Source organism: Talpa occidentalis, unplaced genomic scaffold, assembly GCF_014898055.3.
Source record: "Talpa occidentalis isolate TD23 unplaced genomic scaffold, MPIMG_talOcc4v2.1 talOcc4.2, whole genome shotgun sequence".
Classification (NCBI taxonomy): domain Eukaryota; kingdom Metazoa; phylum Chordata; class Mammalia; order Eulipotyphla; family Talpidae; genus Talpa; species Talpa occidentalis.
In genome coordinates, this window is record NW_023602073.1 from 22,421,637 (window position 1) to 22,446,509 (window position 24,873).

Consider the following 24,873-nt stretch of genomic DNA (forward strand, 5'->3'; position numbering starts at 1 on the left):
TTTTTTTTTTCAAATGGAAGAGTTGAGGGGGGAGCATAAAGACCAAACAATGTTGTAACCGTACGTGAGTGGCCAAAGGGGTGGTAGGGTTCATCACCTCCTGAACCGGCTCCTAAGCGCCCACCACACCCAGCACAGGGGGCAAGGACAGCTGAGATGCTCTTTTCCTTTTCCCTTGACTAAAGAAACCAGAACCACAAAATTAATTAAAGCAATGTTTCTGGCTGCTTGTTAATTTGTTTTCCTTTTGGGCAACAGAGATGACAGGCTGAGTTCCTAGGCTTTAACAGCCCATCGTGGGAGTTTTAAACTTACGCAATTATAAAATAAAAATGTATGGCTAAAGATACCTTTGTAAACCTGTCACTTTAATCTTTCCCCATGGCTTGTTGGTTTAATTATGTGGCTATACAGTCACATAAAAGTTCACTTAAAAAAATTATGAGCATTGCTAGTTATTGGGCATAAAACAACTCAGAAGGCTGGACTTCTTGTTTATTCTCAAGCTAAAAGGCTAAGTGATCGTGAAATTAATACAAGTTCCTAGAATTCAATTGTGTGATTCTGAATTGGAAAAGTGTGTATGTTTAGTAAAGACTTCTCATGCTCCAGTAAATCAGAAGTAACGATGACAGTACACATTTTCTTCCTTACAAGCTAGTATTTGATAGTGCATGTCTTAGCAGTCTTGATTACAACACGAAAAAGCAACAAGTTAATGCAAACAATATGGTTTTCTGCGGGAGGGGAAAGGAATAAGATGATCCTAAATATAAGAATTGATATTTCAAATATTTAAAAAAATATTCTCAAAGCACAGTAATTTCTGGGTATCTGCTTAAATGCAATGCAAAGAAAGAATATTGAATGGCCAAGTGAGTCAAGTGAGACGATGTGAAGAGTGACTTTCAGAAACAAACACTGGTTTGCTGCTCATGCTCTTACATTCATATGGAAACTATAAAGATACTGAGCTTGAAAACATGCTTTATACGATATAGCAAGGAAAATGGTCAAACTGGAACACTTGGTATTTTTTTGTTGTTGTTGACTAAAAGACCTAACAAATGTAGTAATTAACTGAAGCTGGATTTGTATTTCTTCATTTACTGTTTTTGACGTTCACAACAGTTAAAAATAGATGGAAAAGTTCCCAGTCTACATGGCACATTTGCAGAGTGCATATCCAGCTTTTTGGTTGCTGTTAAATCTGAAGGTCTCTTTTCCATTAATAGTTTTACTAACCTCGTCTAGGGCTTTCATGATTGAAGAGAATGCCGTTCACTGCAAAGAGATTATATGCCTCACGGAAGTTCACCACAATCCAGTAGGCATAGAGCTTGGCTGCCCCTGTTGAAATAATTTTTTAAAAGCAAATGAAGTTTGTTATGAAAGACAGTGCTTTTCATGCATCTTATAAACAAGTAACAAACTGCAGAAGTCAATTCAAATATCGAGATAGAAAAGTCAATGAAAGTCAAAGACAAAATAAAGGCTCCTTTGACAGTTAATCTTGTACACAGAGGTTACTGGAAAGTAAATCTACGGTTCTTTCTTTGAAATCTAATGGACCCAACAGTAGCATGTACAATATATCAAACTGACCTTTCTTAGTCTTAGTCACTCTGTCTTAGGTTTAAGGAATCAGTGAAAAATATGGAATCTTAATATTGTGTTATTTTGAAATTTATCTCTGAAGCCTTTTAAGGATACTTTTCATAAACCTGCTTTGTTTTGATTTTTAAGGGTTTAAGCTCAGGAAAACTTAGATTGGGAGAGTAAAATACATAAAACCTTGCCACTTCAGCACAGTCTCACATCAGCAGGTTAAAAAAAAAAAAAAAAAAAAAGTGGTGTAGGGTCTGCTCTTTTTTTTTTTTTTTTTTTTTTTAAGATTTATTTATTTATGCTCTTCCTTTTAAGTGCTCTGGAGGAAGGGCTGGGTGACCAGGGATTGGTGAAGGGAGGTGGCAACTTCGCCCTGAGGCAATGGCAGCAAATCCTGCTTCTCAAGAGTCTGGTCACTTCAGTCTATCTTGACGTTCACTTCAAACCTAAATGACTTCAGCCATGAGACACGAACAGAATCAAAGCAGAAACCCACGTGCACAGCCCATGCCCATGGGGCACACAGGCAAAGAGCATACGCACCGTAAGGGGACCGAGGATAGAAAGGAGTGGTCTCTTTCTGGGGTATTTCTTGCACTTTCCCATAAAGCTCACTGGTGGAGGCTTGGTAGAACTTCACAGAGTTGATAAGGCCACAGGTCTTGACTGCATCCAGAAGCCGCAAAGTGCCGACTCCATCCACATCTGCAGTGTATTCAGCCAGGTCAAATGAAATCTGCAAACAGTAGGTAAAGACATCACTGTGTTAATGGGGAACAGCAACAAAGAGGTTGACAGGAGTAACCAAGACTTTTTACAATTTCACACTTTTTGAGATGTTATGTCTGGGAGGAAACAGTATTTTCTCGTAGAGAATGAGAGTGTGGATGACATCTATTTCTAACATCAAGTGGCTGGAAAATTCCTCCAGAAACACCTATAATCTAAGCTAGCATGAAGACTACTATAACCACACGTGTTACCTCCAAATTCTAGAAGTCTCTAGAAGAGTGCTTCCCAAAGTGTAACTCACTGCCCCTGCTCCTAGGAATCATCTAGGGTGTTCCTTAACAATTCAGTATAAACCCCTCTCAGTAGGGGGGACCTAGAAAATCCACATTTTTAATGAGTTCCAGGTGCTTTTTATGCAGTTTGAGAAATAAGCTTTAGGACAGACTTGATTTTAAAAATGATAGTGTAATGCTATATTTTTAATGAAGACATAAGAATGACTGTTGGTCCTCCTTGGTGGCACAGGGGTTAAAGTTTCAGCACTATCAAGCTATTGCCATCCACTGTGGCATGAGTTCGATCCCCGGCCAGGGGGCCGACCCACATGACTCAGCAGACCTCTCCAGTCTCGCCTGCTGCTCCCCTCAGCAGGGTATTTCAGTAGATCCACCTGCTCTGCTCCCCACTCTGTCCCTGATGAATCCTCTCACCCCCACACCTCTGGCTTACACTCCAGTTCTTGTATGTATAAATTAAAAAAAATCTTAAAAAAAAAAGAATGACTCTTATGTATAGTACACATATATGAAGTCTATTAATTATGAGATGGTGAATACAGCAAGATGATAATGCATACTGAACTGAGTGATTTGTAAGAACAGGAGGTAATAATAATAATCATCATCATCTAATATTCAAATTTTGTAAGAGAATATGGCGGAAGGTCTTAGTCATTTATTTGCTCACAGGTCAAACACAGCAGTGCAAATCAAACAAGGTTCCCTGCTGCCTGGTGAGTGATCTTAACCTTCACCTGGTAAAATCTTTTTTAGGGTGAGTGAGATTGTTGGCCCTCATGATCATCCAATGCTGAGTTTCCCCTGAGTGGCCTTGTCTGCACACAGATCTCCAGGGAACTTGGGCAACTGCTCCTTAGGCCCCTCTGACCACCAGGTAACTCAGGTCATGTGGGCCTCTGAGTAGGGATCAAAGACCCATGCCACTTGGGTCATCAGCCACATGATGAAATAGCAAAACAGGATGTCTCACCCACAATCTTTTAAAGACAAGAAAGCAAAATGGGGGAGGGGCGGCTATTTTATTCTTTTCAAATAACATAATGTAATAAAACTTACATAGTGTAAAATTTGCTCTTTCAAAGTTTATGACTCAGTGGTTGCAGTAGTCACAGCATTTTGCAATCACCACCACCATCATATCTGGAACATTTCATCACCCCCAAAAGAATATCTGTACCCATTAGCCATAATTTCCTATCTCCCCATCTCCATCCTGACAGCCATGAATCTGCTTTCTGTTTCTCTGCACCTACTTATACTGGCATTTCATGGACTCAGATTACAGGTGGTCTTTTATAGTCACACACCATATTTTCATTTCTCTTGGATATACATGTAGGAGAAGAGCCATTTTCTAACACTATGTTTAACATTTTGAGGAACTGCCAGACTGTTTTCTAAAGTGGTTACACCATTTCACATTCTCACCTGCAGTGACTGGGGATTTCAATTTCTTTACAAACTATACTACACTTTTTGTGACCTGTCTTTCTGATTATAGACATTCTAGTGGGTGTGATGTGTTATCTCACTGTGGCTTTTTAAGAATTAAGATATAATTGCCATAAAACACTATTTTCAGGTGTACACATGACAATTGGATAGATGCCTATAATACAAAGTGGTCGATCACCACAATAAGTCTAGTTAATCACATTAAGTCTAGTTAATCTCTACCAGCACGTAGTTAGAACTTTTTTCTTATGAGGAGAACTTTTAAGATCCCCCTAAGCAGTTTCTAAATAGACAATATTATAATGAGGTACATTATATTCCCATGATTTCTTTTGTAAGTTTAAGTTTGTACCTTTTGATATCCTTCACCCATACTCAACAACCAGCCTCTAGCAATTGATAACATACACTATTTGTCTTTCTCTGTCTGACTTATCACACTTAGCATAATGCCCTCTAGGTTCAACCATGTTGGCAAATATGGTTGGATTTCCTTTTTTATGTGACTGGATAATATTCCAGAGTATGTATAGATTACGCATACACACACACACACACACACACACACACACACACAGAGAGAGAGAGAGAGAGAGAGAGAGAGAGAGAGAGAGAGAAAGAGAGAGTTTCCATGTCTTGGCTATTGTAAATAATATGGCAATAAACATGGGGTAAGCATAAATCATTTTGAGTCAGTGTTTTCATTTCCTTTGGCCAAATACACAGAAGTGGAATTGTTGGCTTATATGGTTGTTCTATTTTTAATCTTTTGAGAAATCACCATGCTGTTTCACAGTAGCTGTACCAATTTACGTTCCCACAAACAAAACTGCGAGGTCTCCTTGTCTCCACATCCTCACCAACACTTGGTATTTCTTGTCTATTTGATGACAGCTGTTCTGACAGGTATGAAATCATATCTCATTGTGGTTTTTATTTGCATTTCCCTGATGATTTGCGACTCTGAGCACATTTTCATTTATCCGCTGTTGGCCATTTCTATGTCTTCTCTGGGAAAATGTCTATTCAGATCCCCTACCCATTTTTTAATTGGCTATTTGGTTTTCTGTCACTGAGTTGTAAGAGTTCTCTATATTATTTGGATAGTAATCTCCTCTCAGATTTATGATTTGCAAATATTTCTACCGTTCCATAGGTATGGTGTCTTTCCACTTTGTCAATGGTGTCCATTGCTGCACAGAAGCTTTTCAGCTTCATGGAATCCCAATGATTTGTTTTGGCTTCCACTGCCTTTGCTTTTGGTGGCAAAATGAAAAATCAGTGCAAAAATGAGACTGATGCTGAGGAGTTTATTGTCTGTGTTTTATTCTAATTTCATGGCGTTAGGCTTTAACTTGCTCCATTTTGAGTTAATGTTATGTATGGTGTGAGAGAGTGATGTCTGACCAGTTTTCTGAGCACCATTAATTGAAGAAATTTTCTTTTCCCACTGTATGTCCTTATCTGCTTTGTCATAAATTAATTCACCACATATGTATGGGTTTATTTCTGGGGTTCTCTATTATGTTCTATTGATCTGTGTCTGTTTTTATGCTAGTACCATATTATTTTGATTTTAACAGCTTCGTAACATAGTTTGAAATTTGGGGATGTGATGCCTCTAGCTTTGTTCTTTCTCAAAGTGCTCAAGATTACTTTGTCAGTGTGGGGAGCTTTTGCATTGACAATTGATATCGACAAATAACTTTGCAATTCCATATGAATTTTTTATTGTGGTTTCTTATTATGATGATTAATGATGCTGAGCATCTTTTCATGTACTTATTTGCCATTTGTATATCTTATTTAGAGTTATGTTTATTCAGATCCTTTGCTCTTTCGAAGAAGAAAAATAGCACATGGTTTCACTTATAGGAGGTATATAAGGAAACCATGCAAGGGGTAGGGGGAGGCAGAGGGATCAAAACAGAGGAGAAGGGCCTCCCTCTCTTCGCTGGGCTGCAAAGCTGCCTGCAGCCTCTGCAGTGCTGGTTCCATCCCCGGCTGCTGGCGAGGGTCCCACATGGTGCACAGACCTCTCCTGTCATGCCCGCTGCTCCCCTCAGCAGTGTATTTCATCAGTCTGCCTGTTCTGCTCCCTGCACTGGCTCTGGTGAATTCTCTCACCCTCCTGCGCTTCTGACTGTACCCAGTGCTTGTATAAATAAATAAATCTTTAAAAAAAAAAAAAAACGGGAGAGAAGAGCACAAGAGACTATGGTGATGGTTTACGGGTGACCTGGTAGAGGGAATTTTAGGGAGATTACACCTGAGAGGAGAAATCAAGACTTGTACAAAATTGAATAACAATGTAAATATATATATATATAATATAATATATACATATATATACATACAATTTATTTTTAATAATTAAAAAACAGATCCTTTGTCCCTTTTGAGGTTGGGTCACTCATCTTCCCATTATTGACTTAAAAATGTTCTTAACTGAAATACATTGCTGAGGGGAGCAGTGGGCAAGTCAGGAGAGGTCTACTGTGCCATGTGGGTTGCTTTCTGGCTGGCCTGGGGATGGAGCTGCAGTGGCTGCGGATTGCTTCATAGGTTGTGTCTTAACCCCTTGCACCACCAGGGAGGCACCATAACTTGTAATTTTCTCCCATTGTGAGAGCTGTCTTTTCACTTTCTTTTCCCCTCCGCTTTGTTAAGATATAACAGACATTTAGGACTGTTTACGTATAAGGTATACAAATAGTTCAATGTCTTACTGGTGTCCTTTTGAAGCCAAGAAGTCTAGTTCACTTAATTTGTCTTTTGTTGCTCGTGCTTTTGGTGTCATATCTTAGAATGACTTGTTTAACCCAGAGCATGAAGACTTACTCCTATGTTTTATTTATTATACCTGATGTCTATTAATCAGTTTCAGTTAATTTTTATGTTTAGTGTGAACTGAGTAAATACAAAAACTACATAAGAGCACTAGGTATTAATGTGATACTGGAGTTGTAAACATTAATCAAACAGTGAATAATTAAATTAACTTTGGAAATCTACTTTATACATCTTACAAACTTTAATATTCTGAATATTTTCACCACATATATGCAAAATTATCTCCAAACTTTCTGCTGGCAGAGTACTGGCACAAAAGTGAATAGGGGGATTAATTAAATAAGGAGTATTTAACCAAGAGCTTTTAAATATTAAAACAAGGGATTAAAAATATTTGTTGATAATAATCCAGAGATGACTAAGGGATTTAATGCCTGTTGCTAGTCACACTCAGGTTATGGTAATTTGGGGTGATCTCCATACAGACAAAATAATTAAGAGTTACTTCAGTTGTGAAACAGCTAACATCTATAGTCTTCATTATTATTATGAAGTATTTATACTTTCCTCACACCTGGATCTTTGTATCTCTTTATCTGGTTGTTGAGTCATATCCTTTAATATCTTTCTAACACATCAGTAATCTAGTGAGTATATGGGTTTCCTGAGTCCTGTGAGCCACACTAGCAAATCATTTGAACCCGAGATGGAGGTCGTGGGAATATCTCATCTATAGTCAACTGGTCAGAGCAGAGGTGACCACCTGAACTTGTGATTGGCATCTGAAGTGCAAGGAAGGATTCCTGGGAAATTCCAACCTGTAGTATCTGAAGTAGAGGGTGGTCTTGTGGAACTGAGCCCTTACCTGTGGCAGAATGGAGTTTACTGTAGGGTGCACAGCTGCTGTCCAAGATTGCTTATTGGTGGCGGGGGAGAGAACCCCCTACATTGTAAATGACGATCAGGTTACTGACAGATTGGTTTCCCTCAATGCTTCCCTCCATTTCGCCTGACTTACTCCCTCTTAGAAAACTAGCACACTATAAATCAATTTTAGAGGAATAACACAGAAAAAAATACCGATGCCATGGGGAAATGTACAGAAGACACGCTTAAATAAGTACCCCCTCACAAGAAACCTAGATAATCTGTGAAAACATTTTATTGAAAGACCAGGCAAGAGAACCTTAAAAAACAAGGACTGTGTGATGGGCTGGCCAGCAAAATAGGGGAAAGTGGAGGAAAGAGAAATTCATCAAACAGAAATAAAATCATAATAATGCTCATGGAAGAACAAGGTGAGGTTCAAGGATGCAAAGGCAATAAAAAGTGCAAGCAGATATAGAGAAGGCCACAGGGAGATGGGAGCAGGAGAAGATGGGGGTCTGGAACACCCTCCCCTCAATGTGCGGGGGAAGACACAGGAAAGAAGCTGCAGTTCTCAAACTGTTACCTGACGCAGGAAGGCATGAACAGTGGTAAATGCTGAGCTGTTCCAGATCTAAGAAACAAACTACAATGCAGACAGATGACTCAGATTGATGGCCGCTCAAGAACCAATGAGTGAAAGGGACTACCTGCACTGCAATGAGAATGTCTGCAGATGACTATGAGGTATCGTGATGTACTCTAGCATGAATGTAATTTACTAAGCAATCTATGAGAAGATGACAGTCACCATGGAGCCCAACTCAAATCACCAGTTGAATGACATTTCCACTGCGAAAGTTCTAGTCAAGTGTGTATGGTCCTTGTCAAAATGGAGGACTAGTTAGGCATGTCTTCGCAGAAAACAAAGGTAGCTTTATGAGAATTCATATTGCTTCACAGTAAGTGAAAGGAGACAAAGACAAATACTGTGTGATGTCATATGTAGACTCTAAACAACAAGAAAACAAAACATCGAAACAAAACATTGAGTGCGAGGATACAGATAACAGATTGGTGGTCGCTGGTGTCAGAGAGCTGGTAGGTGTCCAAAATAGGTGAAGGCAGGTAAACAGCACGCAAACTTCCAGCTGCAAAATAAGTAAATCCTGAGAATGTGATGTACAGTATGTTGGCTACAGCTAATAGCACTGTGTGTTTTGCTGTGCAGTACAGCATTCAGATTTTATAGGACAACAAAATCACACAAACAGGGTATCTGTCATTTTATTTTGCACTTTGCCCATGATGGCACCTGCTGCTGTAGGTCGATGCCTGTTTCCCTGAGACCTGTGCATGGATATAGGAAGGTAGGGACAGTGAGGAAGGAGGAGGGAAGAGGATGGCCTTACCCACAACGCTATAGGCAAACAGAAAAGAGAGTCAAGGAAACTGATTCCAAAGCAAAGGCTGAAAATAACAAGTTGAAGTTTAGTGAAAAAAGTACAAAGAACTACAACTTGAGAGTGTTCAGAGGCAGAAAAGTGCTAATTCATTATGAGTCATTAAAAGATGTGTGTGGGGGAGGTGATAAGTAAGAAACAAGTAGAAAGTGATGGTAAATTATTGGTAATGATTACTTAAAATGCTAAAACTCTAGTCCTTACTTTGTTCATAATCAACAGGCAAAGAAAGCAGCCTCTGTGTCTTTGTTCTTCTCCTAAAGTCCTTTCCAGCTCTTACTCTTCCATGTGACTGAGCAGCCACACATATTTCCAACAAACATCAATTTCACTGATGTGAAGATCAGCAGAAAGAAGAAAGGGAGATACACACTTGGTACTTTTCTCCAAACAGTGAGTGTGGAAGGCAGTGGGAGGTGCCATCAGGAGCCAAGACGGGCCTTGGGGTGCATGACTCCCAGGCACCATTGGAAACACACAGTTGCTCCTGGTGACCCCATATCCTTCATAGGTGTGCTCACCAGCCTGAACACCTGGGGTCTCTCATGACCTTCGCCCTCCCAGTGACAGTCTCCAAACAAGTTCCCCAGAGCTTCCAGATGTAGTTCCAACACCTTAGCTTAAATAATTCAAGGTGACATGGTAAGATGGGGCCATATTTTATGTCTCTATCCATGCCACTCTAAGCAAAATAATAATGGAATTTAAAAGAAGAAAATTAAAAATAGAGAGCTATGGAGTCCTGACTCAAGACATAAGCGACAGGGACACGAAGCAGCAAGTGAGGCCAAAGCTGCACCCTGTTGGAGTTCAAGGCTAGAATTAGGCAGAGGTGCAGCTCCGGTTCCTCTTGGTCACAGGTGAAAAGGAATTAAAAGCACCTCAGGAGGTGAGACTTGGTGCAGGTTTGCTGATTAAAACGAAGATCCAGGGCAGAATTTCCTAGCCCATTAAAGGGGGATGGAAAAAGCTACTTAGGACAACCTGAAACTGATTTTTGTTTAATATAAAGCTATAAAAGAGATATACAACATCACAGCTTCATATGAAAATAATCTTCAAGATGCTGGGTAAGATGTCATTGAACAGACCGAGAGATTTCCAGTATGGGAGAGATTGATGGCAATTCTAAGTCACCAATATATACTTGGTCCTGGACTAGAATATTCTGGAAGCTGGAGAACCATTAATAATAAGGCATAAGGACAGATTGGATTCATGACTTTACATGCCACCAAGAGCCCACCCCTCATCTCCCCTTCTTCGTGTTTAATATGGGGCTTCAACCAACTCTTCCAAACTGTTTTAGTTTTAAACTACACAGGATTGGCAAGTAAACTACACAGGATTGAGTGGTAGTGGGAAGGTAAGACTGCTGGTGAGTATAAGCACAGCATGTCTCTACCAAGGAGGGAGACTAAGCCCTGTTCTCTACTTTAGAGGCACAGGCACAGCAAACCAGCAATGTGGCTGAAAAAGTTTTGCTGAAAAGCTATTGAGCCCAGGGGCATAAGTAATGGGCAGTGAGTGCTCCTTGATCCCACTGTGCCTGAAGCTCAGGTGTACTCAGAAGTGAAGATGGAAGACAATCTGTTCATTTTTGTGTCAAGGGAAAAAAAGACTGAGGTTGAAGGTGGGAAAGAAAATTTTAAAACATTAGAAAATGTAAAACCTTTCTCAACAAGTTTTTTTATTCATATATATATGTGTGTGTGTGTGTGTGTGTGTGTGTGTGTGTGTATTTACATGCACAATATACTCCCAATTTTAAAGCCATCTAAAGTTGAAGTGTCTCTTTGATTGACAGGAAGTTTCTCTCATTTTACCTTCCTTCCATTTTTTGCTTCATAATATTTTGAGTCATAATATTTTCAAAACTATCATTTCAACATTCTTCTGTGTGCTTATTCTTTAATAAATATTTATGGAACACTTCACGAAGCGTGGCACTGTCACGGCACCAAGGAAGCAGCTGTGAACAGAACAAGCCAAACACCCTGCTCTGCTAGGGCATGGGACAAGGAGGAAACGATAGAAAGAAGTCAAGTCCATAGGAAGTTTGAAGGTGCTAAGCGAATTATAAAAAAACAAAGCAGGGGAGGGAGATGGGGAATGTCAGGCTGCAGTTTTGAATAAGGGGAGGCTCACCCCAGCCAGAGTTCCACATAATAGCAGAAATGTAGCAGCCACAGAAGAAGCACTCGGTGTCAAAGTCCAACCGAGTGCCTGAAACTTGGTAGGTGCCAGGCCCTGGGCCATGGGCATGTTGCCATCTAACCCTCATGACAGGCCTGTGAGTCAGGGACTCCTATTATATCTATTTTGCATCTGGAAGACATGAAGCTTAAAGCAATTAAGGAGCCTGTCTAGGTCGCAGTCAGTAAGTAGTGAAGCTGGAATTAACATGAGGGAAAAATAATATAAGGTAGACAATCAAACAACACGTACACACACACACAAGTTGTCTTTACACTAATATGTTCTATCATACATAACACCTTCTATAACCACAAATTGGACCCAGGGAAATGGTGATGGGATTTTTCTGTGTGATTTAGTATCAGGATGATATCAGGATGTTTCACTTTTTCGAAAACCAGAGTAGCTGTGATTTAGAATCACGTTGCCTATTAGAGTATATTTTGAGGATGGTTTTTCATATTTCAGAATATAGTTTCCATGGTGGTCCTATTAAAAATCATGGCTTAGTTTTCACATCAGACTATCTGACACAGAATGCGGCTAAAAAATACCACAATTCTGTTTTATAGGAGAGAAGGCAGTAATCCATCCTCACCACAACTGTTCCCCACTTCCCCCACCCACTGCCTCAGCCCCACCTCATCTTTGGGGTGAAAGTTTCCTAGTCACTACCCCGGAGGTGAGGGGACCTCCAAGGCCGTGACCAGAGGGTGCTCTGGTGTGGGCTCCCCATCACCTCACCCCTTCTGTGGCTTCAGGAGCAAGTGAGCCGTCTGCAACCAGGCCTGGTCCAGGGGGTTACAGCAGAGCCCTCTCCTGCCGCTCCCATACACATCCGAGGATGGCTGCAGCCCAGGAAATCATAAATGCTTAGGAACAAAATTGTAAATACCAGAATCTTTGAACAAAGCAAAAAATGTATCTTTTAGCATTTTACATGAGTTTTATCTAGCTTCAAGGGAAGGAATGGATGGAGAGACCTGGTGTGTAAAGGGTAAAAATATCCATGGGGAAACGATGCAAGCCCTCGGGGAAGCCCCAGGGAACCTGAGCAAGCTGCGCTTGTGACCAGCTCAAGGGCAGGGGGCTGTGCCAGGAACAGCAGGCAGCAAGGTCAGACAGGGCGCCCCCAGATTACAGAGGCGGGCTCCAGGGACTCGGTGCATTGAGGGGCACAGGGGCAGGATATTTCACAGTAATGTTCCTGAGAACAGCAGTGGGGGTTAAGGAACATTTATTAGGACAGATCTGGCATCGTGAAAGGTCTAGGGGATACATAGGACCTTAGCCGGTTACCAGGCAGGAACTAATGCAACACCTTTTAGGAATTCTAATGTGGCAAGAAAAGAAGTGGAGAGAGCTGAATGATCAGAATCCTAGAGCTGAGAAATGGACACAGTGGGGGGTGAGGGCTGTCAGAGGATGGGCGAAGAAGCTGCGCTGGGAAGGAGGGCGGGTGTGATTCCTCAAGGTTGGGACCACACTTCACAGATAAGAGGCAAATGAGTCGTGCTAGGACTAGTGGGGTGGGGGTGGGGTGGCAGTAAGGAAGACACCCACACAAAGCCTGACTTGTCTTATCTAGGAACTAAAGAACGCATCTCCTAGAAAAAACAGCAGGAAGAAAAGTGTGTTTCCTACACATCTTTTCCACGTTCTGAGATATCTTCTCTGCATGTTTTCCTCTCCCTTAAATCAGTGTTACCTACAGGTGGGTGGCCATTTAAAGCTGCCTCAGAGGGTGCAGGCCCAGATGACAAGGCTTCCACTAAACCCAAGGTCTGAGAGCAACAAAGACGGGGTATCCCTCCTCACCCCTCCTCCCTCCACTCGGTGCCTGAGATTTAGAATCACTTCCCCTGGCACCTTATTGTCAGCTGAGCTCTCAGCCCTGCCAAGCCAGCCCTGCCTCCGGGCTTGGAGAGGAGCAGGAGAGACAGGCTGAGGATGTGGGATGTACCCGTTGGGCAGACTGATGAGGTGTGGGTCTCTCCTCTCTTCCTCGGCAACAGTACATTTTGGACATATCGCTAAATCTCTTTGCCTCAATTTCCTCATCTGCAACTGAGTGGTATTAATGTTACTGACCTTTCCACAGTAGAGATTCTTCACAGTCAGTGCTCAACAACTGGCAGCCACCCCCTCCCCTGCTGAGTCCTTCCCCTGTGACCTCTGCAGGCCACATTCTGGCGTGAAGAAAATTCCCTGCTGACAGAACCTTTTGTTCACATGCTGTCTCTATTTCTTTTTGGCAAATCTAGCTGGTTCCCCACAGGTCAACTAATTAATCTAGAGTCTCACGAACACTGGAACACACCCCGGCAGATGCCAGCTTCTTCACTGTTTGTTTTTAATTTCCACTCTGATGCCTCGGCGGTCAAAGGATAGTCAGAGTGGGCAGATGGGTAACATTATAAGCTCAGGAATGTCCGTGTTGGCAAAGCAAGCGATGCAGTTTTGAAGTCACTTCACATATGATTCATGAGCTCCCTTTGGGATTCCCCGCTGATTCCCCCCTTTTCTATTTCCCCCATTCCCAGCAGACTCACTCCCTATTTCGCCCAGAGAACAGAAGCCACTGGACATGCGTCTTCTCAAACGCTTTACTCTCTCCAGGGACACTCGATTCATCTTCCCTCCTCTCTTCCCATCTGAGTGGAAGTCGACCCTGTTCCTCTCTGATCCTGACCTTTGCCCTGTACCCAAATCCCAGCCGCGCCACCTTTCATCCTCCTCGTCAACTCTAGCAAGGGAGCTCAAAGGCCTCCCTTCCCCTCCTGCCTGCCCCAGCTTCATGCCACTGCCCGCCTGCCTTTCACAGTATCATCAAAGGCCCGCCCAGGACAGGCTCACCGCCTTCCCTTCTTCACCACCAGTAACTCTTGCTCTCCTGTGACCTACCTCACTCCTGAGAAGTTATTTTGAACAAATTCTTCCCTGACCTCCCTGCTTGTTCTCTCTCTACTTTCTCCAGTGGCTTTTCCAGGTCTTTGTGGTCTTTCTATTGCATTGTCCATTGTCCTGGGTTGAACTGTGTTTCCCCCCAAAAGAGATGTGGAAGTCCTAACCCCCGGTCCCTCACAGGGTGACCTTATTTGGAAGGAAATAGGGGCATGGTAGTGCAACTGGTCAAGAGGAGTTCATTCTGTAACACGGCGGGCCCTCCTCCCATGACTGGTGTCTTAATGAGAAGATGGCCACATGAAGACGGAGACACCCAGAGAGGGGGCTGCGAGACCCCGGAGGAGACACTGGCTGACCAGCACCAACTCGGAAGACCCAGGGCTACTGGCGACCTCGAGGAGGGGTGACGAAGGACCCCAGAGAGGATGTGGAGTAGCTGGGCCTTGCTGACGCCCTCCCCTTGGACTTCCAGAACTGTGAGAACACAATTTTTTGGCTGAAACTACCCAGTTGGTGGTGTTTTCTCACAGCAGCCAATGGGAACTCGTGTGCGCAAGTGTGCTAGCCCATGCCCACCACCCCCAGGTAACTGGGCCTCTCGTCTCCTTCTAGAGCATTCCCCACGAGGCGTCCTAGCCCAGCACTTGCTCCTGAGCTCCAGATTCACACTGAGTGATCAACTGGGCCTTCCGGGATATTCTGCGAGCACTTCAATCTCTACCTGCCTGGAATCTCATCCAGAAAACTGGCAAACCTCCCCTCCTGCTGCCAGGGCCCAGCCCAGTCTCGTTCACACATGAAAAGCACTTCACTGGTACCACTCTGCCCTTTTGAAATCCCAAATCTTGTCTCTTTTCTGGCCCACTGCCATTTTCCAGTGAGACCCACAATCATTCACCCCACTTGTCTCCAAGCTGCCAAGGAGATTCCCGTCTAGGGAACTGCCCATTCCCTCTGCCTGAAGTACTTTTCCCTGGAAAGCTACACACCTCAACTCCTCTACTTTATTCAAGCTCTTGAAATGAAGCATGGTCACTCATGCCCCATTCTGCCTCCGTCCCACACACCTGACCCTTCTGACTGTGAGAGTGATCACTTGCCTGCCTGCCCCTGCAGGGATCCAGTACTGTTCAGCTCCCAATACAAACACCACCTCACTAGAGCTTATGTTTACTCTGATGTGTCCCAAATACCAAAGCAACACCTGACACAAAAAAGGTGCTCAGTCATTGTCTGCTAAGTGAATTCACCCAAAAGGAAGAGTCTTCTTAGGGATACGCCATTCTCCTGCTTCCCTCCCCACACTGCCCCTAAAATGCATAGAGATATTGCAATAGATCTTTATTTGAATAGTTCAAAAAAAAAAAAAAAAGAAGCGTTGAAAAGACAAAAACTCAGGGGCCTCCCTGGTGGTGCAAGGGGTTAAGCACCACACTAAGAAGCAATTCGCAGCCTCTGCAGCACGAGTTCCATCCCCACCCAGGCAGCAACCCACATGGTGCAGCAGACCTCTCCTGCCTTGGCCACTGCTCCCCTCAGCAGTGTGTTTCAGTCAGTCTGCCTGTTCTGCTCCCCACTGTGTCTCTGGTGAATCCTCTCACCCCCACCCCCGCATCTTTGACCTATACCCCAACTCTTATATGCATAAATAAATAAATCTTTAAAAAAAAAAAAAAACAACTCAGCACCACCTACACAAACAGGTCATTACTCGTTCTCCTAAAGCGTCCAGATTTACCCAGGACACTCAAGGTCCTGCAGGGCTGGATGTCTCCTCTCCTTCTGAGACCTCTCCTGTCGCCTCGGCCCAGAGCCACACTCTACTCACAGACATCAAGTCTACAAAACCACACGTCCTAGTCTAAACGGGACATGGATATACTCCTTCCCAGGCCTGTCATCTTGGCTTCTTGTTTGTTTCCTGGCAGAGAATGCCATTTTATCCACATGATGAATTCCTCACCTTCTCATCCTAATGTAGTTAAATCTCAAATCCCAGGAACTGGCTGAGCTATGTTCTCCCCTCTGACTGTAGATATATTTACACTATTATCAATTTTAATATAAGACCCTTCCCCCAGCAGGTAGTCTTCCTGAGGGCAGGGCCAGAGGCTTTGTGCCTCCCAGCACCTCTGTGGAGAGCCCTGCACTTAGTAGATGTTCAATAAACCTCTGTTGTAGGCAGATGCTAGAAGAAAAAGAACATCTCTCCAGAGAGTAATGGATTATCATCCAGAAAGAAAGGACAAATGTATTGATGGAGAATTTCTGTATCTATATTTTCAGAATCATATTTCATTATTTCTTTATTCTCCATTCTTGAGAGTTATCAAGAAACTACTTTCTGTTTTCATGGTCCTAAGTCAAAGCTACCATTAGAGCATTTCTTTTCATCTATTTTCCAGATGACAATCTTTAATGGTTCCTGCTTCTAAAACAGACAAGAGCAAAAAGGATAAAGAGGTTTGTATAAGTTCAAAAGAAACTTTTTAAAAATCCGGACAAAGACTTATGGTTTATCATGTTTGGATTCAATTTCCTGTGCTCTCCCAGTGACAACAGGGCCACGACAAGAAGAATCCACTTTTCCATGAGGCTGTGCCTCTCGGCTGCCCCTGGCCCACTTCCCACCACTGCACTGACATATCATGGAGACCTTAGCTTCTGGCTTGAAAAATGTATTAGTGATTGAAGAAAATAAAGATAGCAACCCCACAATGTATTCCATTATAGCAAATGCTATAAGTGATGAAAGGGAAACTGCATAAAAAAAGAAATTAAGGACCTGGCTAAGTAAGTACAGATTATAGTTAGAATCTGCTATGGTAACAACCAAATGCCCAAAAATAGATGACTTGATCAAGAAGATATGAGTACATACATGCAGTGGAATATTACTCAGCAATCAAAAAAAAGACAAACTCATGCAATTTGCAGCAACATGGATGGAGCTGGAAGGGATCATGCTCAGTGAAATAAGCCAGAATGAATCATTTCCTTGTTCATTCAATTTGTACTCTGATTCTTTGGCTTCCAAGACATGTAAAGTCACACTGTCTATTTTCTTGTCATTTTAACACTACAAACCATTTAAATTATTCTGCCTTAGTGCACTTTCTCTCTCTTGCTCTCTTTCTCTCTCTCTTTCACTCACACACACACAGACTTACTTATACATAAACAGGCCCTTTCCCATGATCTCTCCTCAACCAAAACAAACACAGACACGATCCTGATATAAAGTAAAAGATCAAACCCAGGTGGATACGACAACTGAAAGTGATTCTGTTTTTCAGTTTTCCCATGAGGGAAATGATATCCTATATTGTAGAGCTTGCAAGGTTCTAATCGTCACAAAGCCTCGAGAAGGCAGACCATAAAATAACTCCAAGGCACAGTATGGAAAAATACGTCACATAGCGTTTGCGTTAGGAAAGTGAATGAAGCAGGAACTTTGACGTTACAGAACCATGATATCTAGGGACACACAGCTACAAAGAAAAGGATTAAAACCTATTTAGTGCATGATTAGAACTATGGGCAGTGTGAAGAACACTGGGGAGGGATGGATGAGGCAGCATGGCTCAGAGGTCTGGAACTGTGGTAAGAGAGAGGATGACAGTCTCCTGGGGGAAGGACACAGAGAAGCAGCAGGGTGTTTCCTAGCATAGCAGGATTCTACCTTGAAGACAGCATCAAAAACAAAAACAATAAAATCATACCCAAATCGCCAATGCAACATAAAATTAAGAAATATCGACAGCAATTCTAGAACACAGAAAAAGTGTTCCCAAACTCAAGAATTTGTGAAATCATAAGGGCTTTGTGACCAGACTGCTGGGGCAAGATAATCAGTGCTGAGTTACTGGCAACAGGACACTGACACAGAGGCCTTCTAAGTCACCCACTAACCCATAGAATCCTGCAAGTCTATGAAAGCATGGACATGGCTATCCTCACGCAGCCAGGGAAAATGGGGCCACAGGACCAAAGGGTCATGACTGTGAGGACCCAGCCTCCTTCATGGAGAGGATGACTCACCATAGAATGAGGGGGTGGGGCCTGGGGGAGGGGGGCAATGCCACAGCGGCTCACCATGGGCACATGGTACCACAAGGATATAGAGAGTGCAGAAGTCCCCACTGTACCCCGTTCTCATGCTTCTGTACAGACTCCCATACAGGCTACTGCTTTGCCTCGACCAGGTATCTGGTGACCCTGTACCCACTCCTTCCACAGACCCTACCAACAGGGGGAGAAAGGATGGGCAGAGGGGTGGCAAACCAGCACACCAAGGGATTCTACCCTAAACCCTAAATACTGAGTGGCAGGCTGAAGCATTTTACTGTTGATTCAGGGAAGTTTATAAAAACAAAAACAATAAAATCAAGCCGGCACCTCCTACCCCTCCCGGTATTTCTCCAGATACCTACGTAACTGGCTTCCTGACAATTCTGCACTTGGGGAAACACAAACATGAAACATTTCATTGCCCTCTTGCCACTGCCCCCAACTGTAACACCTTCCAATATTCTTTCCCCCTCTAGGGGATCCTCAGCTGCACGTGGGCAGGTCCCAGGATGGCCAGTGACCATCAGACACCAGGCACCCACTTCTCATCTGCACCTCCACACAGGCTGGTTGACAGCCCAGAGTCACTGGCTTGGCAAGGACACTCTGCTCCATGCCTCTGCTCCCAGCGCAGCGTGTCTGATGGAGTGGGGAGCAATATCTGCTGCAGGGGTGAAGATGGGGCAAACCTCCTGCTTCACCACTTGGGATTGCAATTTCCTGCCTTTCGATGACCTCTGTTTCTTAGACAACCACCACCATCTGGGTCACTGGATAGCAAGTAGACACAGGTTAACTTGGGCTAATTTGCCAGAGTGAATTCTTCAGGGGTGGCGGAAAGGGGGTGGGCGGTGTCACCACATAGCTCCTTATGGGAAAAATCTTGATTGGGACATTCTCTCTGATATGCTTTCTGCCCCCACCACTGCCTCCAGCAGCAGCACACACCACAGCCTCCAAATGCCGAGGGTCTGGTTTTCCAAAAGGAGGCTGACTATTCTCCTGTGGTCCTTCATCTCTGCCCTGACGTTTCTCTCCAGTTCTGTTCTGCAGCCTGCTCAGAAGACTGTCTCTCTGAGTTAGGACTGGGCTCTGAAAGTGATAGCAAAATCATAAAAGAGAAGTTTATACAAGATGAAAGTTTATTTTTCTTCCATAACTATCAGTAGATAAAAAGCAATAGGAGAGTATCCCTGCAATTATCAGGAATAACACTTCGTTCTATTGCTCCTCTATCCAAATCATAAGACTCCCCATGCTTGGTCCAAATGACTGTCAGAATTTCTGCTATTACATTCATCATTCCTTCAAGATGGTTCTTCCTTTTCCTCTTGATTGGATTTTATATATATATATATATATATATATATATATGTAGTATATTTACATATCATATTATGTACGAAATTATGCCTATTATAGATTATAGTACATCTCTACTTGAAAGCAAGTTCTTAGAACGTACTCACCTATCCACAACTTAGCTAGCAAGCAAGCTAGAAATGCGGCTAACCTAGAAGGAAATGCATGCAGATAAAAGTCAGATTTCTATTACTAAAAGGGGAGAACAGAAATGGGGGACAATCAACAGCGTTCGCCTGTTAGAGTACTAACACAGATTTTTAACTGAGGAATGAAAGTCAAAATGTTCGATTTTCAACTTTCCCAAGAGATTCCTTTGCTGTCCACCCCAGCACAGCACCACCCCAGCACAGCACTACCCCAGCACAGCGCTACCCCAGCAAGCTCATGACTCAAGCGTCAATCTTGCCTCCCCTCTACCTACTCAGGAGGGGAGGTAATGGGTGAACAGGACAGAACAGCAATCCTGGTTCTGATGAAGCTGCTTGAACCCTGAGGAAGGAATGAGGTCCCATCTAAGGATTGGATGGCTTCATGGCTCTAGGACCCACTTTGGACACAAATCACCAGCTGTGCTGAAACAAAAAATATCTCACTCAACGTGAGTGTCCTCCTAGAAAAGGCTGTGACCTTCTCTGTTCTCGGTGACACAGCTGGCTGGGAAGGCCACCTTTTGGCCTGTGGAGCCCTGTGGAGTTGATCCAGGCTGACCATTTGGTGGGCGGAGTCCCCACAACTGCAGAGGGGCCCTCGACCACCCAGGAGGGCGAGTTTACACCTACCTTCATCAGCAGGGGCAGGCAATGGAGAAACAGGGAGCACGAGAGGAGGTCATTCTCTGAAATCCACAGGGCGGGGAAGTGGGGGCGGGGGGGGGGGGGGCGGTGGGTGGTAAAGGGAGAAGGGGGAAGCTGACTAAGCAGAAAAAAGGCCCTGAATAGCTATCTTCGGGGAGATCTGAAGGTCAGCCCTTTGAGAAGCTGAACAAGACTATGAAAAAAAAAAAAAACTAAAGAGCATCTATGGACCAAGAAAGCACTTCAGGAAATTAAAAACACAGCGGCTTAGATAAAATACTCATTGGAGATTTAGGGAGCTGAATAAACACTGAAGAAAACCAATAAACACTGAAGAAAACCAAATTCTTGTTTTAGAATCCCGAGTCAATAATCTTCCAGAAGGCAGAGGGGAAATGATGAGAGAAAAAATGAGGAACATGCCTGGTATTCGCCAGGAGATCCCACAGCTATGAAACTGAAAGGACACAAGGGAAGAGATCATCAACTGAATGGAAAACTTCCCTGAGGATACAAGTGCTGGCCAAGAACACGGACAGATCCTGCATATGCTGACTCCTGGTGTACTTTCTAGATGAAAAGAGAAAATCACCATGAGCTCCTGAGTTAGAACTAGAGAGAGAGGGGGAGAGGGGGTGAAATTGAAGGGAGGGAAGGAAGGGAAGAGAAAAGGGAGAAGGAAAAGGAGAAAATGGAGGGATGAGGCAGGGAGAGAGAAGTGTGAGTGGGAGGGAAGGCTGAGGAAGGGAAGGAAGACAATTCTGAATGTTTAAGATCACAGAGCAAGAGCCTCCCCGGTGGCACAGCGGTTGAGAGCTGGGTTGTGAAGCTGCCCACAGCCTCTGCAGACTTCTCCTGCCGCCCGCTGCTCCCCTCAGCAGTGTACTTCGTCACTCTGCCTGTTCTGTTCCCTGCTCTGGCTCTGGTGAATTCTCTCACCCTCCCGTGCTTCTGACTGTACCCAGTGCTTGTATAAATAAATAAACAAATCTTTTAAAAAAAAATCACAGAGCAATAAGTGTACAAATCTGAGGGATTATGACCCCTGAGTTGAAACAAAATTTAATATTAATATGAAGATAAAAGAAATAGAAAATGAAAAGACCTGGAAATTATTGTACCACCAAGGCATTCTTTTTAGACAAATATTATTTATAGAATTCTTCACAAAATAATATCTAAATAAATAAGTCAAGTGATAAGTGGCAAATAATGAAGATAACAATAAGTTACTAGCCCAAACCATATTTAATAATGTAGCTGTGGACTTAACTACAATTGTTCAGAAAGATATTAAAAGAGAAAAACTAAAATGTAACAAGAAATCTGATCTAGTACTTAAAACACAGATTATTTCTATAAAGCTAGGATTTAGGTAGAAGTAGATAAGCAAAAAGAATGTGTACTATGTCTTTTATTGTTGACTTTTGAGATGCAGATACTATTAAATATTTGGAATTCATAGTTTAAATTATCCCTGTAAGAAACAAGCAACAAAATAAAGTTGAAATGTAGAATTGCAAAACAACTGGAGGTAGAATACAGTTACAGAAAATCAGATCAATAAAAGGCATCAGAAACAGAAGAAATAAAGAGAGAACATAACATGTTTCAAAACCATAAAATACAATGGCAGGAGACAGAACAAACAGTTCAAAAACCAGAATGGATGCCTCAACTTCTCCAATTAGGACATAAAGGTTGAGTTTAAAAAAGATTGTATGATGATTTCAAGATATATACCCCAAACAACACAAAACAGGAAAAAAAAAAAAGCAAATAAAAGGATAGGCAAATGGTAACAAAGTACAAGTGGCAATTCTGACATCAAATAAAATGGATTCCAGATAATAGCATTCATTAGGGAAAATATATTGTATATGCTTTTTAAAAGAAGGTCATAATAAAAGATAAAACATATAGAGCAATATACAAAGCAACATACAAAGCAGCTTCCAAAGGTATAAAATGAAGCTCATTAGAAATTCAAGCAGAATTGGACAACACAATTTTACATGGAGGATTTCTGTGTAGATCTTAAAAGAAGGAAGGCCAGGGGGAGGAGGGAGAGAAGAAATTGGGAACCAAAGAAGGTAGGTTGTAGGTTTTCATTTTGTGCATTCTATACTGAGTCTGCTCCACCTGCTTCAGAGCCAATCATTTTTAAGCTGCTATTGTGCTAAAGATGTGTTTATTAAGAGCCTCCTTTCCAATGTTATGTTTGCCCAAGGAGACTATTTTGTAGGTCTTTATATTTTGACATGAAGATATCAACCATATGTTAAATTAAGGCCCGTGATGTGCTCACATACATTCCTGCACTGTATATACCAAGTCACTAAATTTTCAATTGTTACAATTCAGCTTGTGACACGAAGACCCTTTGCTTCAAAAGAGCATAATGCATTCAGAGGTAGCTAAAATAAAACTTAATCGAGGTATATATCTCTATATTTCAAATTACTTGCTTTATTTTTACTTGAATTTATTAGTTATTATGTAGAAATTATTGATGCTCATCAATGTAAAGCATCTTTCCCAAGAATGTCCACTGTCAGAAAACTACAGGGCAAGTCCCTTCTAGGATGCTAATAACTCAATAAAGAATTACTAGGCACACCACATTTACTCCTTGAGGCAGATCTAAAGCCATCAAGTTTCCAAAGAACTTTTTCTGGGTATAGAATTCAGTGGAAATCAGAAGCAAAGGAAGCCATCAGGAAACCACTATTCATTATCCTTCACATAAAATAGCCACCTGTGATGGTGTCAACTAGCTCAAATGACAGAATCTTGTCATTTCTTGAATTCCATACTTAGTCTTTGACAGTCCTACTAACTAATTAAAAAGTAGAAGATTTTCCTCTCTGTAAATTCTTCCAAATTATAGCAGATATTATGCTTATGAGCCACTAGACCTAGTGGGCTTGATGACATAAATACCCCGACCTTGGGGTCAATCCAAAATTGCTACTGGTTGAAGCTTTGTGAAATACCCCTTGGCCTTATGGCTGATACCAAAGATCTAGCCTTTTGGTACCATCCATCAGGAAACAAATCTTGGACACTTCATCCACAGATATTTCTCAAAACCATGTAGGGGTGGTGGGTGGAGGAGAGCAGCCGTGATAGAAATAAGGACTACAGACTAAAACAGCATGGAATACAAAGACAGCTGCTGATTTGAAGCAAATTTTAAATGGGATTCTGGCATTTGAATTTAACACTGCTCTTTAGAAAATTATTTGAGCTAATGTTTGACATTAGCTGCTAAAAACTGTCTATAAAATATAGCAACTGGAATTAAACTAGTAAGATCTTACACGGTATCAATCTGTAGATTTAATAACTAGATTAGGGTGATTTCCACTGAGTGTGTAGATAACATATAAGTAAGTGAGAGCTTCTAAAGTACTTAAGAAGTACTTATGGGCGCTTATAAACAAAGTCCTGTTTTAAGTAGTTTGAACCTTCTTGCTAAAGTCTTGTTTGCACTATTAGTTTGCTTAGTGGAACATTTTTCAGAGACTGTTATGGTGAGTTTTAATAAGCCTTGTGTCTGGAACAGCTCAAAGCCTGACTCAATGGGGCCTGGATTAATAAGGTTTTAAATTACCTCAAAACACAAGGCCTTGTGCGAGATGTTAACTATCTCTAGGACTCAGGGAGCTCGACTGTATGGGTCCAGCTAGAAGCAAGAAAATTCTATTCAGGTCAGCCTATCTGGGCTTCACCCTGCAGGAAAAAACTACCCTCAGTGATTTCAACTCAGTAATAGAAAAATGTATGCGGCTTGGAGTGGACGAGAGTTAATATCCTAAATCAACTGGGGTTCTGACATGTGAAGTCCAGTTAACAGTTTATGCTTTGGAAGCTTATTTCTATCAGAAATGTTGGAAAGACCGAGGAAAACCTAAATCCCCCAGCTCATCATTCTATTAAGACTGATAATTCACTTTTTTTTTTTAAAGATTTTATTTATTTATACAAGAGCTGGGGTACAGGCCAGAGGTACGGGAGGGTGAGAGAATTCACCAGACAAAGTGGGGAACAGAACAGGCAGACAGACCGAAGGCACTGCTGAGGGGAGCAGAAGGAGAGACAGGAAAGGTCTCCCGCACCATGTGGTTATATCCTTGGCTGGCTGGGAATCAAACCCATGCTGCAGAGGCTGTGGACAGCTTCACAGCACTGCGCTCAACCCGCTATGCTGATACCTCACATTTTTGATCATGGTGGAGACAAAATGCAGGGGGCTGCCAACGGCACCCTCTTTTAATGCGTGAATCCCAGAGTTATCTGGACACTCATCAGCACTAC

The 24,873-nt window shown here is 42.5% G+C and overlaps 1 protein-coding gene across 1 annotated transcript in view; it reads right to left on the reverse strand.

Moving 5' to 3' along the window:
* Positions 1-24,873, reverse strand: part of GMDS (GDP-mannose 4,6-dehydratase) — a 544,099-nt gene that overhangs the window by 314,195 nt on the left and 205,031 nt on the right. The window contains exons 5-6 of the mRNA XM_054698418.1: positions 2,152-2,344; positions 1,246-1,350 (exon numbers count right to left, since the gene is read on the reverse strand). Of these exons, the coding sequence (XP_054554393.1) occupies positions 1,246-1,350; positions 2,152-2,344 (298 nt within the window). The remainder of the gene's footprint in view (positions 1-1,245; positions 1,351-2,151; positions 2,345-24,873) is intronic.